We start from the raw sequence: 18,114 nt of genomic DNA on the forward strand, positions 1-18,114 counted from the left end.
ACTGTACACATAAGATTTGGGTGTAAAGCAATCACTATGATAAGTAGCTAGGAACTATTCATGAATTAAATACTTCAGACTCCAGGTTGGGATTTCACGACTGCGTTGGCAGTCGACTCCTGCATTGATATCTTATCCATCTAACATTCTCTGCTACTGATACATGTCTTATTTTGGAAATACAAGTCAGGTTCTGCTATCATCTCAGAGAATTATTTGAGAAACTTCACAATGACATACAAATATGGATGGAATATATTAACTACACCTCTCCAATTAACACTAGAAGCACTCACTGCCACTCTGCACCTTAAGACACACAACCTGCCTAATGACACGAGGGACTCTGACAATAGCCTCTCCCTAACGTCACAGACATAGTAGGCAAACAATGTCTACCATACCTCCTACCTCTAACCACAAGATGGAGAGCAGATAATTATTCAGTTTGGATCATGGTGACATCCCAGTATTAGTTTCATATGTAATTCATGTCATTATATTGCATCATGTTATCAATGTATATCTTACTGAAATGACTTATGGAACCTGGCTGACTTCTGTATGGTACATAAATAGATTATACCAGTAGGGTAGCTGGGTTTCCTATATCTCACTCTTCTGGCGTAATCATTTAGTAACCCCCGCCACTGGTCATATGGACCTGTGTTCATTGACAGGCAGAAGTAAGGAGCAATCATCTACAAAGCAATAAATAATTAAATACTTTTAGCTCAGTCAAAGAGGATAATTAGTGTGAGTCAAAGTGTTTGTTTTCAATTCTTTTAGTCTTTCATCTTTTTATGAATTAGATATTAATCTTTAAATGTCAGCATTAAAAGTTAATATTATCCATTATTCGATATTTGATTATGGAATAGAACAAACTGTTTGTAAGAATCCCAGTTAATATGATCAAATGCAAGGAAAATTCCCTAATCTGAATTAGGCTGGAATAACGAGAGAGAAAGGTGGCAGTTCAGACCGAATCAATGCACAAGCATTACACCTTGGCATAATAAGCTGGAAAGTGTTCACAGCTCAAGTTATCAGCGGACAATTCAGCAAAATCTAAGTAAGGCAACCTCACATGAAGAAAGGCATCAGAAACTCAAAAGCGAGTCTCCAGTCAGAGAGTCGGGATGGAATCATGGAATCTAGCTGCTACTCTAGTAACATACCCTACTATAAACACTCAATATTATATGTTGCAAAATAATTTCTTCAATTGTCTTCATCCTCCAATAGGATTTCAGAAAACTCCTGGGAATAGGCAAACTCCTCATGTTCCCTTACAGGCACAATAGACTTTCAGACATTAAACCTTGAAAAGTTACATTGCTGACATTTTAAGGTCCAGACAGTTCTTCCCATGAATCACATTTCTATTCGCTTTTTCTCGTGGTGAGAACTCTCAATAAGTTGTCTAATACAAAACACGTATCTATTTACTAGTTAACAGAAGGCATCTGGAAAAATAAAGTTGAAACAAAGAGCAAATCATTGTTTGCAAACAACTATTCAATGTGAAAACAGGCCTTTCATTGTTAATGCATTAGTTTTCAGTTAACATGGCATCGACAGTTGACTAACTTACATCAGCACTTTTATTTATTTGCAGGCCTATTACATGTAAGTATGATTACGTACTACACATTTTGCATTTAGCATATGTGTTAGTTAAACATAAACTTTGCATATTATTACTAAAAGTATTTTGTTAGCGAATAAAATTCACTGAACAGACCACTCAATACTAACCTGACAGGCCTGCAGAGAGCTAAGACAGCTGCCTCAAAGAGCAGAACAACAGAGGACTCTTACATTTTCAACTCTACTGGCCCAAAATAGACACATACTCTGACATCTTATAATGATAAAAAAGATAATATTAATATTAACACTTTTCTTCCCGGCAAATCTTTCCAATTGTCACTAAAAGTGACAAATATATGAGCGGGGTTTGTAACAGAGTCTATCCAGGCAGATCTCTAATCCCTCCTCACTCCTTATTGAGACCTGTCACCTCTTGCAGATCCATAAGATTTCAGAGCGGATGGCATCCTGCCACATAAAGCAGAGAAATTCAGATCTAGAGCATAAAAGATAAGCTATCAGACCAATAGAGGTAATCAGTGCTGCCAGCATAAACATATCATAGAAATGTACATCTATCTCTCACAATACCTCATCTACAACACCGGTAAACACTGCATCATATTTATGTATTTATTTATCCATTTGTAAAGCGCCTGGTTACACCTTTGATGTGTCCCCGTGCTAGAGCAGACTCTCAGTAAGGTTGGCAGAAGCTACTGATGAGTATCCGGAGGTAAGCAGCAGCACGATACTAGTTGAAGGTGGAAACAGCCATGTCTTTAATCTCTTGCAAAAAATATGTTCCCAAGGTTCAATTCTTAGATTAACAGGCAGTGTATTACAGACTTTGGCTACTAGGTATCCGAAGGAGAGTGCTCCCATCCTCGCTTTCTGTATTATTGGCACGGTAACCAATGCCCTTCTTTTAGATCTTAGATTCTCTTCCGGTGTGTAAGTTGTTATCATAGACTGGAGATAGCAAGGAACTTTTTTACACAGAATTTTGTGGCCATAGCACATGGCCTTAAACGTGATCCTCATCTCCACAGGCAGCTAGTGCAGGGTTGCCAGGGCCCTCGCAGCTGTTGCTCTTTTTGGGAGGTTCAACAGTAAGCGAGCTGCCGCATTCTGTGTCGACTGGAGCTTGGTGAGTCCTTTTTTAGATGCTACCTGATAGAGAATGTTCCCATAGTCCATCTGGGAGGTGACCAAGGCATGTAGAATTGTCTTCCTTGCAGTGATGGGTAAAAGGTTAAGAAGTTTTCTTAGGACTTTAAGAGTCCCGAAACATTTCCCCGCCACCTTCCGGATTTGGCTTTCAAACGTTAGTTTTGACTTAACCCAGACCCCAAGGTTCTTTACTTCTGCTTTCGGGGAAAATATTTGTCGTAACATCTCAGGCCACCATGCTGAAGTCTCCATTGAGGGGGCCTTTCCGACTATCAGCACCTCCGATTGGCTACCATTGAGTTTCAAGTAATGGTTGGACTTCCATGCTGCTAGCTCCTCTAGACATAGAGAGAATTGGTGAGCTGTCCGTTCTGGATTCTGAGCTAAAGTTACAATCAGTTGTGTATCATCAGCGTATGATACAACAGTCATGTTGTGTCCTTCCACTTACTCTAAAAGTGTGCACATATAGAGATTAAACAATGTGGGCCTCAGAATTGAGCTATGTGGCACCCCCTGCAGCAGGGGAATGCTCTTGGATGTATGTGGGTGCTGTACTACTTGAAAGCACTGTGATGAGAGAAAGGACGTCATCCAACGTAGAGCTGAGCCGCTGACCCCGCATTTACATAATCTTTTATGGAGAAGACCTTGAGATACGGTGCCAAATGCCACGCCGAGATCCAACAGGATCAGCGCAACGGTCAGCCCTGCATCCGCACATTTTCTAGAGTTTCCGTAACAAGAAGTAGTGCTGACTCTGTGGAGTGGGCGGCTCTAAAACCAGATTTTGAGGGGTGAAGCAAGTCATTCAGGTTAATATGATTAACTATTTGCTTGTTGGTTACTTTCTCTGAGATTTTTACAAAGAATGGTAGTAACGAAATGGGGTGCAAATTTCTCGCACCAACTAGTCTATTAAAGGTTTTCTCTGCAATAGTCACACTATTGCTTGTTTTCACATCTGGGGAATTTCACCCAGATGAAAGGAACAGGCAATTAGCTCTGAGACATAGGGTACTTCTGGGTGGGTATCAAGCACAAACTCGATATAAAACTCATGTAAGCTCACAGCAAAGACAACAAAGAGTCTTCCAAACACACACCCACACAATGTAGTGTATTACCCACATGGACAAGTGCTCCAGCACACCACACAGGGGTAGTGGGTGGTATACAAATACTATAATGCAGTACTAACAAATGAATAAATAAGAGGTGCCATTTTTTTGTAGAATCGCAAACCTTCTACAGTGTTAACTGAAGGCTTTCAGTAAATCCTGGCCTGCCAGCGTCCTCACTGAATCATGACAACCTATTGGTTATTTTATTTCTAACATTTATTCAAAGATCTAAATCAGACAGAGCTTTAAGAACCTTTAAACATAATATAATTCCTCTGATCTCTGACTAAGAGCAGAATACTTGAATTTAACAAGTTTAGTTTAATTCAGAAACAACAGCAATTTTTTCCAACCCAGTCTGAGTTTAAATTTACCACTTGGATGAATAGAATTATTTATGTCCGCTATCAAGAGATCTGTAACAATTCACAAATACAGAGGTTCTACTGATGATCGTCAACAGTAACAGAAAATAATTCTATTTTGTATTCATAAGGACGATGGGGGACTCTACGCTGATGGTTACTCTTGACACTGAATGCAGCTCAACATCTCTAAAATAAAGTGTTTTCTTCTATGGGTATTACTGAAACTGACACTATCATGTAGCTAGGTAGTTCTATCGCTCTGAGAGTGCAGTCAGTCATTCTCATCCATGAACTCACTCATTGGGCGAGAGGGCACAGCACACACACAACCACTTGTAGTGTGGAAAAGGTTGTTTTAATGAAGCAGATGCAAAACAACAACGTAACCATTCCTAGGCAATTTGCCTTACGCAACTAACAACGTCACTATACATAAATGCTCAACTAACATTTCCTAACCTTCACCCCTAACTGACCCCCTTTCTCACAACCCCCTTCCATCTGACTACCTGTCACCATATCTATAGTCTACAGCCTGCCCCAACCTTATTTCATCCAATTATAAACATTAATGTCTTGCCTTCTGCAGGTATACACTTACACCACCCCACCTCTACAAATTGCTTCACTCATCCCAACAGCAATACAACAGATTCAACTGCTAAAAACCTATGGGCAAAACGCCTACCAGAAAAACTCCTCCAAAGTTTTTCTGCCCCCCTGCTTCTTCTCACAAGCTCTGTTCTTAAATACTTATATATAGCTTGATTCCTAATGCTTGTGCCTGAGCCCCACACAACTGCAACAAATAAAGGTCCACTCCCCTCATCGATAAATGGACCCCATCACTTCTGAAAAAATACTCCACCTCAAACCACAATTCCGGATGCACGATGTGATCTACCCTTTCTTCCCTGCAAAACATTCTCAAATCCCTGTTCAATTTTATCCTTGCTTTATCTATGGCTCATGGGCAACCCTCACTCCTGCACACTCCCTAGGCATCAGCTCTGCCCACATAACAAATGTACCAGCCCAAAGATGCTTAATTTCCCAAAGTTCTGCCTTCATCATTTCTAGAAACGCCAAACTTTTTTCCAGTCCTAAATCATTTTCAGCTACGTGAATGGCTATCACATGATATCGCATGTGCTTCCTCAAATCCTATTCAACAGTGACAACAATTCCTTCCACCACATTGCCCCCTTTCCCATGCCATGATGCCATCTGTAACCCATGCTCCCAAAGACCCCATTGTTTCCAACACATTTTAGCCATACAAAGACGACTGTATGACGTAGGGGATAAGGCCAACAAACTTATTGCATGACTGGTGAAAAGGGAAAGAGAAAGAAACCGGGTAGCAGAAATTCTAAGAGACAAATAACAACCCAAAAGACTGGAGCAGGCATAGCCGAGGCCTTTGCATCATACTAGGAGTCAGGGTACCAACCAGCAACGACCAGGACAGAGGAGGACAGTAAGGACTTGCTTAGAAATATCTCCCTGCCAACCCTCTCAGAGGAAGATAGAGAATCCATTGACCATGACCTGGTAAAGGGGCAGTGGAAGGGGCCATCAGGGACCTACTGTCTGGGAAAGCTGCTTGTCCCAACGGACTACCTGCAGAACTCTTCAAATGCGTGGCAACTGTGGTGGCCCAGTCGATGCTGGATATGTTCCAGCTCACACTGCAGCAAGGGCGCCTACCTGATGATCTGAGATCAGCCACTATCGTGGTCATTCCAAAAAAAGGTAAACACCTGGAGCTATGCAGTTCCTACCGGCCCATTTCCCAACTTAACTTTGAGACCAAGGTCCTTGCAAAGGTACTGTCGAACCGGCTGACCCCGACTCCCCCCTTGTCTCCACCATAATCCATCCAGACCAATCGGGGTTCATACCGCTAAGAAGCACTAGGTTGAACCTTGGGCACCTATATGGGGTAATGCATGCCATGGCAGCAAATCCAGCTGAACCAACTGCACTACTTTTGCTATATGCCTGCATGGCGTTTGATAGTATTGAATGATGCTATCTGCCGGCGGTCTTGGCTCGGCTAGGTTTTGGGCCGAACTTTTGTGCGTGGGCCTGCCTATTGTATTGTGACCCAAGATCCTGAGTGCAGGTGAACAGAGTGGTGTCGAGGTCTTTCCCGCTGCACAGTGGCACACGACAAGGGTGAACACTCTCCCCAATCATTTTTGTGATGGCGCTTGAACTACTCGCAGCATAGCTCTGAGGGAATCCCATGCTATGGGGTATAGATGTTTCATGGGATGGGAAGAGCGTATTTCGTTATATGCCAACAATGTACTACTATATGCATCCAGACCAAGAAACATATTCCGCAAGCTCATCAATATAATCTGACTCTTTGGCTCATATTCTGCATACCAGATAAATTGGGATGAGTCCTTAATTTACACCCTATCATGGGAACTCCCACCGCTCCCATCCGACTGCGGGCCATGGTACAACAGAACAAGTTTAAATACCTGGGCATATGGATTATGGGATCAGCAGAGGAATTCCTATGCCTAAACATAAACCCTCAAAATGACAATACTACATGAGGACGTGGCACACTGGCGATGACTGACGGTTTCTCTTGTAGGTAGAGCAGTGCTATTTAAAAGGATGGCCCTCCTGCACCTGCTCTACACCCTACAGAACACACCATGCAAGATTCTGCCCACCTTCTTCAGTACCATAAAGGGGGGGGGGCAGAAAAACCTCCTGTGGGAGGCAGATAAACCACGCATAGCACTGTGCAAACTTCAGCGCAGAGTCTATGTGGGGGGACTAGTGGTCCCAGATGTCTGAAACTACTAGCTAGCGGCCCAACTTGTTAACGTCAATGGATTCGCCTTTGCACCACACTCTGAACCGGCATACCGAGTAGATCAATCCACTATGGGAAAAGGGGGGCATCTAGCAGTCCTTTATCGTAGCAACAACAGGGAAGGGTCTCTACCCACACTTAAACAAGCAGTGGTTTTGGCATGGCATATGGGCACAAAACTGCAGGGATGGCAGTCCAGACGGACCCAACAGACGACACCCTGGGAAAGCGACTTACTGGGCGATGTGGGGTGCTTACAGGGATTCCGTGGATGGCACCTAATTGGCATAGACACACTAGGGGACGTATGGAGAAAGGGGACTATGCTTACCTTTACAGAGCTCCAGACTAAATATCAAATGGCCAGCGGTGAACAGTTCCTCTACCTGCAGTTGAGAAACGCCCTGAGACACCATGTACCAAAGGGGGACTTCTGACTGAATATTCCCCTCTAAAAGACTGACTCCTACTTGACCCCATGCTGGATAAAGTTGTCTCCCTCACATATCGTCAGATAAATAACAACCTTTCTGACCCCTTCGGTCAATTGAGAGAGGCCAGGGAATCAGTCTTAGGTTCACTCAAAGATGATGACTAGCAGGAAACAATCCAGTGACTTTGAATGGTGGCTACACGGGCAAGATTCAGACTACACCAGCTCAAAGACCTACACAGGTCGTACACCTCCAGAACACTTCACTACAAAATAGGGAGATCAAACACAGACCATTGTGTTAGAGGGTGTGGGATGGTCGGCACCTTCTTCCACATTATCTGGGATGGTCCCAAAATTAAACGCTAATGGTCAGAAGTGGCTGGGGTGCTGTCAGGGGTGCTAGGCATCTGCATTCAGCTCGATGAGAGATGGCACCTATTGGGAGTCACAGGGGAGTCCACTTGGCGCACACACACAAAAATTTGGCTCATCCTGGCCTCAGAGGTGGCGAAGCGTAATATTGCGAGACTGTCGGAGGCTCAGGAGGCGCAGAGGCTTACCAGTTAGAACCATGACATGGACTGGTGCCAACTTACAGAAAAGGTGGAATATGAGAGTAGAGGCGGTACCAAGAAATGGGAAAGAATATAGACTGCGTGGGGGAAATATAGGACCTAACAAAGTAGCAAGGACAAAAGTAAAGGAACCACAGATGAATGGTACAGAAAGAGTCATGTGTTACAACAGAGATGTCTACCAAGCATACACCATATTGCACCTTGCATCCCGAATGTTGTTCAAATAATGCTATTCAATGATTACTGATTGTAATGATGGATTGAATAATTGTTTTAAAAAAAAGAATGTAGGACCCCGTCTTGGTCCTGAGCTGGACATCCCTGCTGGGCAAAAGCATCAGACCGTAGATACCGCTCAATGTCAGAAGAAGTGTCTCCTCTGATTATACCCAGAAACTGATGTTTATTTATAGAAAAAGGTATTCTTGCTTTGAGCTGAGATTGTGATTGGGCTGCCATTGTTTTGTGTGCTACAGATACCGTTGTCAAAATATGGACGAAAATAACAAACACATTTTCACAATGTATGCATATGCCTTGTACAGAGTGCCAAGGCAATACGATAGAGTTCTTGCAAAGTTCGGTGTTACTAATAAACTAAACCAAAGTGTCATGAATGCAAATGTGTGTGAAAGGTTGATGTGACAAGTGAAGGCAACTTTAGGAAAAGCCCTGTGTTCATGTAAAATGGCAATGTTTCCTTCTAGGCCTAAGTGGGACACATGACAGATGCTCCAAGAAACTCCCCAACGTGACCGCCGGCCCTTTTGCCCTTTGATCCATCTTGGACCTTTTTAACCCCTTCGCTGCGGCAGCAATTCCACCCAGCGCTAGGTGGGAGGGGGGCCAAGCGGCGCTCACATGCTCGTGCGGGAACCGCTCCGTCACGAGCCTCGGTTGAGCTCTGCTCATGACGGAGTGGTTCCGTCATGGCCCTGCCCGCTCAATAGAATGCGCCGCGCAGGCGCGAAATCAGCGCCGTGCAGGCTTGCCGAGCGGGCCATGACGGAACCGCTCCATCATGAGCACAGCTCAACCGAGGCTCGTGATGGAGCGGTTCCGTCATGAGCATGGAAGCGGTTAAGGAAATTACCATTGATGTGCCAGTCATTTCAACTTCACTACATTCAACCTCTCCCCTTCACTACATTCAACCTCTCCCCTCCATCAGCCACCGCAACAATTCTGATACCTGTAAGGCACCAAAAAACATGATCAACATCAATGCTGAAAATAGCACCTCCTCATGTTTGTTATGACAAATCACCCCAGGTATCCCCAACACTCCCCACATTTCTGTCCACACCAACAGCCTCCTCTTCCATCCTCCATGGCCTCGCTCACATGCCTATCCTTCGAAGATCCTCTTACCAGTTCACCTGTCACAGCAACTTAGCCATGAAGGCAATACCTGTCATTTTTCCTGCAGATGTCAGCATCAAACAACCTCTCCAAATCATGTCCATCAGAAAGTTAATCACATCCAAGCCTCTGTGTCTCCTCCTGGCCTGGTAAAAATACTCCCTACATGCCTGCCTGTATGCCTTTCTTGTTGACTGTGCTGAAGAGTTCACTACCAACTGCACCATCCTGTCTCCTATCAACCACAGCTCTGCCAGCATCAGTGTTCGTGCTGCATTGGTGCTAGAAGCTAAACCATGGAATCTTTGCCAATGAAAAGGACCCACAATGCTCTTATACACTCCCAGCATACGCTGTGCCTTCAAGGCAATATTTTATTTTTAGCTTCCCAGCACAGAAGATCTCAACAATTTCAACACCTGTGTATCCTTTGTAGACTGTCTGTTCACTATGTAGACATTTGCCATGTTATCTGCATTGAATAGCACTATTTTGCTAGAAAATCAATCTCCATAGCGTCAGTGTCATTACTAAGGGAAATTATTCCAAAAAGGTTATGCTTCATTTTCCATTCAGCCATTTGTCCAGCCGCAGTTCTGCACACAATGCAAAATTCAAATGTCCCAATAGCACTACCACCTCCCTCACTTGCATTTTTTGTTCCTCATCATCCCCTTAAACAGTGACACCATTGACCTTCACTTGTCAACCTGTAGTCTTGCCTCCATCCTCACCCTATCAGTCTCAATCCTCAGAAAGGTCAATGTTGTTGGTGGGCCTAGCATCTTGTCCTCTACTAAGGGAACACTGACATCCTTCATGAGCTCTTTAAAACTTTCCAGCAACTGCTGGCAGTCAACAAAACCAGAATGCCCCACAAAAAAGAAATCCTCCAGGTAATATTTAGCTGCAGTATGTCCTGCAGCAAACGTAAACAGTCACTGTGAAAAGTAACTAAATATCTTTAATGATGTACAAGATATGGAGCAGCTTATCGGCAATGCTTTGTCACTTACCAACTTCCCCCAAACTGAATGCCCGGTCACTGAAAGTCATCTGGGTGCGCTGACAACATGTCCTAACTGTGTTCCACAAGTCAATTGCCACATCCACTGTCCCATACAACACAGAAGTCAAGTTGTTTCTAATGTAATCATTTACTGACTGACCCTATGGCCAAGATAGATGATGTGGCAACATAGATGCATTATTAGTCTGAACTGTCCCATCACTTTTTTATGAACTGTGGCGATAGGCGACACTATGCGTGACTCCAGCGGCCATTCCTCAAAGTGGCCGGCCATCTGACCCTCTCGCACTTCCTTCCACAATTTCCTCCTTACCACTTCAGGATGCTCCTTAACAGACATTAGGTTTTCCACCCACATCCTGCAGAGGGGTCCTGTAGATCCTATCCTTAACCCTGTTTGAAAACAATCAAGCAGTAAAGCAGCACCTTCTTGTTTTAAATATCACTGTAGCCAGTATTCCAGTATGTGCACTTTAATTGAAGTAAGAGACTTTCCCCACAAATCCCTGTGCCCCCCCCCTATGCCCACTTTGCTGCCCTGACCCTGGAATACCCTTCCCAACATCCTCCTCCAGCATAACCCATGCAATCCATGACTGGGTGATCATTTGGAGCACTTATGTTTAAACTTACAGTACTCGCTCTTAAATATGCCCATGATGAATGCCCGGCATGCTCCCCCTTGCCTTGCCTGTCCTCATCCTGCTGTCTCCACACCTCCTTAGGTGGGGTGCCCCTGAAAGGGCCAGTGCACTGGTCAAACACTGGCCTTGCTGGACCCATCGTGTGCAGACAGATATTGTTGTCCAACTCTCTCCACTTTTCTTCCACATCCTCCACTAGCTTGGCATGAAACTCTTCTTCATACTGACCCAGGCTTACCCTCCAAACATTATGTGCACCTTTTGTACAACATCAATCAATCAAACATTTGTAAAGCGCGCTACTCACCTGTGAGTGTCTCAAGGCGCTGGGGTGGGTCGGGGGCAGCTACCGATCAAACAGCCAGGTCTTGAGGAGTCTCCTGAAGGTCAGCAGGTCCTGGGTCTGTCGTAGGTGGATAGGGAGGGTGTTCCATGTCTTGGCGGTGAGGTGGGAGAAGGATCTGCCGCTGGTGGTTGTTCTGTCAATGCGTGGAATGGTGGCGAGGGCCGCAAATACATCCATGTATTTAAACCAGACAACAAGTCTCTATGGAAATATTTCACAATATACGCTGGCATAAATTAGAAATGCTGCCATCCAGTTTTCAATTATGACTGAGATTCTCAACATCTTATACTCCTCTTCTTTGGACCCCTCCTTTACCCTCATCTTTGCAACTTCTCTCCTAAGTAGACCGCATAAAATGGGCTACAAAAGTACATCAATCTCTTAACCTTCAATTCCTTACTTGGTTTTTTATCCTTGTCCTCTAGCACAGCGGTGTCATTTTGATTTTCCAACCCTGTTGCCTTATACTCATTCCCACGCATCTACTCTACCCTGCCTTCATTCCCCCATCCCTTTTTTTACTTTGTCCATCCATCTCCAGGCTTGTCACAGTCTGTTCCTTGTCAGACCCAATCCCTTTGTCCTTTGCATATGTCTCTTTCCGTAGCCAGACGTGCCTAACTATAATCAGGTAGCCTCCCCCGCTTTCCTCCCCTGTGGAATCCATCAAAGGCAGCCTTGCTGCTGTCTCTTTCTTTCCTGGCCTCAAGGTCTGCACCCGCACAGAAACTTGCCATCGCGCCAGTTGCCTGTCGTCTTTAGCCTTACTTCTCACCTTCTCCACAGAAATGCCTTGCACCAGCTCCTGCAGTAGACTAGCAACTGCCTGTTTATCACACTCCCTTCTTGCCCCCATGCTTCCCATTCCGCATCTCAGACAACTACCCTTCTTCCAATTCATGCTCCTAATAATCAAGTTGGCAGTTTATCTCCCAAGTCCACACAGCCCAAATGCACACCACTTGTGCCGGGCAACTCATCATCAACGCCAGTATCCCACCAATTATGCTGTCTCTGCCACGCTCAGCTTCCCTGAGAGGCCACGCTAGAGCTTCTCAGTGCTGATGCTGAAGAGGTCCCACCAGACCTTCCTCATGTTGCCATGCTGCGGTCCAATGACGCCGTCCAGTTGGCCACCCATTGTGTACATGAGCTACACTTGCCTCTCCCGCTTCCATGCTGAGGACCTGCCCTGAAACTGAACTGCCATATTTTAGTCCTGGTATACTGGAGCTCCCATCTACTCGTTTTGCCTCCACACTCATCTCATCCACCCATACCTACCACCTTGCCCAAACTGCCCTGGAGTCATTTATGCCCTGTCAAATGTCCACCCCAAGCCCCATTCTGTTGCTTTATTTATTAGCGTCTTGGGAGAACCTTTATTGAATGCCATGTAACCTATGAGCCTCTTGAATTACCTATACTCTTGTCATAACATTGCCCAAAAATTGACCTCACATTTTCACAAGCGTTCTCTCTTGATTTGGGTCAATCATTGAAAATCTTGAATTATTCCCACAACTAACATTAGAGTGGTCCATGGTAGGATTTTAAAATCAAACTATACCTGGAATGACATGAAAGAAGGCTCTTTCGGAGGCCAGGCTGATCAGCTCCACCCCAGCCATTAGCTAAATTCCACCCTGGGTCATTGACTGCCACACACAGCTTTCAGTCAGAACAGTGCTCCCTTCTGTGATGACATCCCAGACCCTGGCCAGCTCCGACTGACTCTAGACTATTTCCTAAGTGAAAGCATGCACAGCATTCAGACTGCAGGCACTAGTGAACATGTAAGCACCAAACAGCAGCATGCCTCAAATTCACGCTCATGTAAAAAGAGTTTTTTTGAAGAACAAAGGTTATATCCATCAGAAAGCACATCCTGCATCTGGAAATGCATGTCTATCTCACTCATACCTAATGCATGGGCAAATCACACATGTGCATGTAGAAAGGTTTAACTACCCAAAACTCTGTAAATCAAACCAAGAGTATAGAGCAGGACTTACTGCATGTTTGGGTTCTGGTGGTAATTGGTTAATGAATGTCATCTTGAGGAATTAAACCCTTCGATGCTCATGACGAGCTCAGCTCGTCATGAACAATGGGATTCAAGAAAGTGCAGCATCCGGGATGAATTGCTGCAGCACTGATGGTGTTAAGCATATGTTACAAAAGAGAAGTGACTGTAGAAAGCACAGCACTGGACATCCCTGGTAACAGAAAGTAAAAGGCATGGCAGGCTATGACGGCATGTACTGATATGTACATGAGGATGAGTGCTTTGAAAGGACTCTACCGACGAGGAAAACAACTTTGCTCATTAAAAAGTAAGCCACTACTCTACATATGCCAATCAGCTGTAATTAGCATCGCTATTTTAAACTGCACTTGCCAAGCAGATTGTCATCATCCTGTGGCGCCCCAGCACAGGTGTCAACTTGTGACTGCAGAACATATGTAGAATAACTCTTCCAGAGGGAAAGCGCATTGTGAGAGATATATTTAATGTTCAATCAGCGTGAACGTGTGTAAGTAGAGATAGACATCACTTACTTATGCATTCAATTGTATTTGCCTTTCAGTGATGATTAGTCTAATTTAAAAACAAAGACAAATTCTTCATAATTGGTTTGGCTTGGTGCACCTGTTAAGGCATGTAATGTAGATTAAAAATGGGTGTGTGGGCGGTGAAGGGGGCTAGGTATGCACCTATAGCTCAAGGTGCTGCTAATGACTGGTAAGGTGTATATGGAGAGTGTGTATGTGTGAAGTAGTGATGAGGGTTAGGCATGCGACTACATCCAAAGGCAATGCTAATGACTGGTGAGATGTAGATGGAAAGTGTGGGTGGGTGGCGGCGAAGGGGGTTAGGCATGTGCCTACATCCAAAGGCGATGCTAATGATTGGTAAGGTGTAGGTGGACAATGGGGCTGTGTGCAGCAGTGAAAGGGGTTAGGCATGCAACCACATCCAAAGGCGATGCTAATGACTGGTACGGTGTACATGGATAGTGTGGGTGTGTGCAGCGGTGATGGGGTTAGGCATGCGCCTACATCTCAAGGTGATGCTAATGACTGGTAAGGTGTACATGGAGAGTGTGTATGTGCGAAGCAGTGATGGGGGTTAGGCATGCGACTACATCCAAAGGCAATGCTAATGACTGGTGAGATGTAGATGGAAAGTGTGGGTGTGTGGCGGCGAAGGGGGTTAGGCATGTGCCTACATCCAAAGGCGATGCTAATGATTGGTACGGTGTACATGGATAGTGTGGGTGTGTGCAGCGGTGATGGGGTTAGGCATGCGCCTACATCTCAAGGTAATGCTAATGACTGGTAAGGTGTATATGGAGAGTGTGTATGTGTGAAATAGTGATGGTGGTTAGCATGCAACTGTATCCAAAGGCAATGCTAATGACTGGTGAGATGTAGATGGACAGCCTGAGTGCGTGCAGCGGTGATGGGGGTTAGGTATGCGACTACATCCAAAGGTGATGATAATGACTAGTGATGTGTCGATGGAAAGTGTGGGTGTGTGCAGCGGTGCTGGGGGTTAGGCATGCAACTAGATCCAAAGGCGATGCTAACAACTGGTGAGGTGTAGGTGGATAATGTGGCTGAGTGCTTGGGTGAAGGGGATTAGGGCTGCAACTACATCAGAAGGCGATGATAACAACCATGAGGTGTAGATGAACAGTGTGAGTGTGGGCAGAAGTGATGGGGGATAGTATGCACCTACATCCCAAGGTGATGCTAATGACTGATGCGGTGTAGCTGGACAGTGTGGGTGTGTGCAGCGGTGATGGAGGTTAGGTATGCAACTACATCCAATGACAATGCTAATGACTGGTGAGGTGTAGATGGACAGAGTGGGTGTGTGAAGCGGTGCTGGGGGTTAGGCATGAAACTAGATCTAAAGGCGATACTAATGACTGGTGATGTGTAGGTGGACAAAGTGGCTGAGTGCAGCAGTGAAGGGGATTAGGGATGCGCCTACATCGGAAGGCGATGATAATGACTGTGAGGTGTAGATGAACAGTGTGAGTGTGTGCAGAAGTGATGGGGGATGGTATGCACCTACATCCCAAGGTGATGCTGATAACCGTTGAGGTGCAGATGGACAGTGTGAGTGTCTGCAGCAGTGATGTGGGTTAGGCATGCAACTTCATCCAAAGACGATGCTGATGACTGGTGAGGTGTAGACGGACAGTGTGGGTGTGTGCAGTGGTGAGGGGGGTTAGGCATGCAACTACATCCAAAGGCGATGCTGATGACTGGTGAGGTGTAGATGGACAGTGTGAGTGTGTGCACCAGTGATGGGGGTTAGGCATGCAACTACATCCAAAGGCGATGCTGATGACTGGTGAGGTGTAGTCGGACAGTGTGGGTGTGTGCAGAGGGTATGGTATGCACCTATGTCCCAAGGTGATGCCTATGATTGGTGAGGTGTAGATAGAAGATGCGGGTATGTGTACCTGTGAAGGGGGTTAGGCATGAACCTACGTCTCAAGGTGATGCTAATGACTGATGAAGTGCAGATTGAATGTGGGTGTGTGCAGTGGTAAAGTGACCAAAGGGTCCATATTCAGGCAACAAAGTTATACAGTGCAGTATTGGATGGAACTGCATCAAGAAATTAAATGTTTTAGCAAATACATATGTCTTCCCCCTTCTGTTAATGATGCTATTATAAAACGATTTTTCTTTCTAGAGTACACTCTATATGGTTATGTGCAAACATTCAGAGTACACATTGCATTTGCAAAATAGATCATTTGCTAATTTTAAGGAAACAGTTAAGGCCTGATTAACACACATATTTTCGGTCAGTAATTGTGTCTTAAGTGTGTCAAATATTTCTGAATTTCCCAGGTATGATTCAAAAAAGCATAATCTGCAAGTAGTATAAGCTTATTTCAGACTTAGGTGTGACTTACGTGTGAATTTCAGTGACTAGGACTTGTATATGTTATGAAAAGACACATGCTGAATAAGGTCTGCGAATAAGCAGGTCTTAGTCCTGGATCTACATGAGCACGTCACAGTTAAGTTAGGAGTAAGACACAACTACTCATGAAAAATACTAAAGCCCTCATTTATGAGATTTCGGCATAGGACATGACAGCAAGTCACCCTGCTGCGCTGTCCTACACCAATGTGAAAAGGCAGGAATGCACCGTATTTATGTAATGCGGGGCATTCCCGTTGTGTCTCCCGCTCTGGTGTCGTTTTGACAGCCTTCATTGCATGCAGGATTGTTTTTGTACAGCAGGGGGCCCCTTCCTGTGCTGAAACAGTCCTAAGAGGCGCAGTTTTCCTCTTTCTAAATGTACGGTGGCTTTGTGGGGCTTCATAAATATGATTCAGAGCCTTATGTCATGCATGTACCACGTTATGTGGTGCAAATTTGACGCAAGGCTCTCATAAATAACACCCTAAGGATCTAGACTTGAAATTCAGGAGTAATTTGCAACTGATATACAATAATACACAACAGCTCACAAAACGTTTTGTAAATGTGCCACATGCAGTTTTGTGTCAGCGTTTGTCTCTTTCTTAATATTGATTGATTGGTACTATATAGAGTGATATGCCCTCACTTAAATACCTTTTGGAGAGAGTTTTTTAGTCTTAACATATTTGTTCAGGTTCCAAATAAAGTTAAATCCTACAATAAATCTGCTAGGCAGTACTTTTTATGATAAAAGTCTCGACTAACCTAACAAAATGTTTATTTTATAGCCAAGTTAGGTGCCTAATCAGCAATATTGTTTGGAAAATCTGATCAACCTCATCTTATTTTCAATGTGGATAAAATAAAAATAGATAGAGGTAGTAAATGTGAATATTTATATAGCCTCGAAAATAAACATAACATTTCGTAAGATTTTGATAACAAATGATAATTGTACTGCATAAGTGTAACAATCCTGATTGTAAGAATGCGTTATTTCAGATAACCTGATAAGAGAAAAGACATATAATTTATACATCACAAGTCAAATGTATAGCTGTTTCTAAATCCTAAATGTTAAATCTATGCATTGTATATTGTATAGTAATTCATGATTGAACCAATAATATTTGTAATTAAAGGTTCTCAGTTTATCAGTGCTTCTTTTTCTGAATTTTGTTTACTGTACTCGTGTGAAGACAATGAATAAATGGTGATTTTAGGTACATACATACAGTTCTTCTCACTATTCTTTTGTTTCCTTTCAGCTCATTACCTAGATGCAGTCCGAGGTATGTTTTAAAATCATAATTGATGAAAACAAAGCTGCAATGTTGTCTATGTTCAACAAGTCATTGTCTAGCTGCGGTTCTTTCGCAGAGCTGTATCACATAAAAATGTTATTCATTCATAAATTAAACTGTATTTATTAAAAATCATGCATGATGGAAAGATTGTGACCGGAAATTGCCCCACTATTCAGTATAAATACTCTCTATTATCTACTCACAGACAAGAAAACAATTGACACTGCCTCAGAAAATATTAATCTCAGTAATTGAGATTAAACTGGAGCCGGTCGGGGTCAGTTTAGTGAATCTAAGTTTTAAGCTAGGGAGACAACCTACCTTCAGTTTTGTGTAACTATA

At 44.0% G+C, this 18,114-nt stretch overlaps 1 protein-coding gene across 1 annotated transcript in view; it reads left to right on the forward strand.

Annotated features, from left to right (window-relative positions):
• The window catches only part of TENM1 (teneurin transmembrane protein 1), a 1,327,579-nt gene that overhangs the window by 734,109 nt on the left and 575,356 nt on the right, over positions 1-18,114 (forward strand). Inside the window, exon 13 of the mRNA XM_086918499.1 lies at positions 17,734-17,757. Coding sequence (XP_086774625.1) covers positions 17,734-17,757 — 24 coding nt within the window. The remainder of the gene's footprint in view (positions 1-17,733; positions 17,758-18,114) is intronic.

The sequence above is a fragment of the Lissotriton vulgaris genome, chromosome 4_1, assembly GCF_964263255.1.
Source record: "Lissotriton vulgaris chromosome 4_1, aLisVul1.2, whole genome shotgun sequence".
NCBI classification, from domain to species: Eukaryota; Metazoa; Chordata; class Amphibia; order Caudata; family Salamandridae; genus Lissotriton; species Lissotriton vulgaris.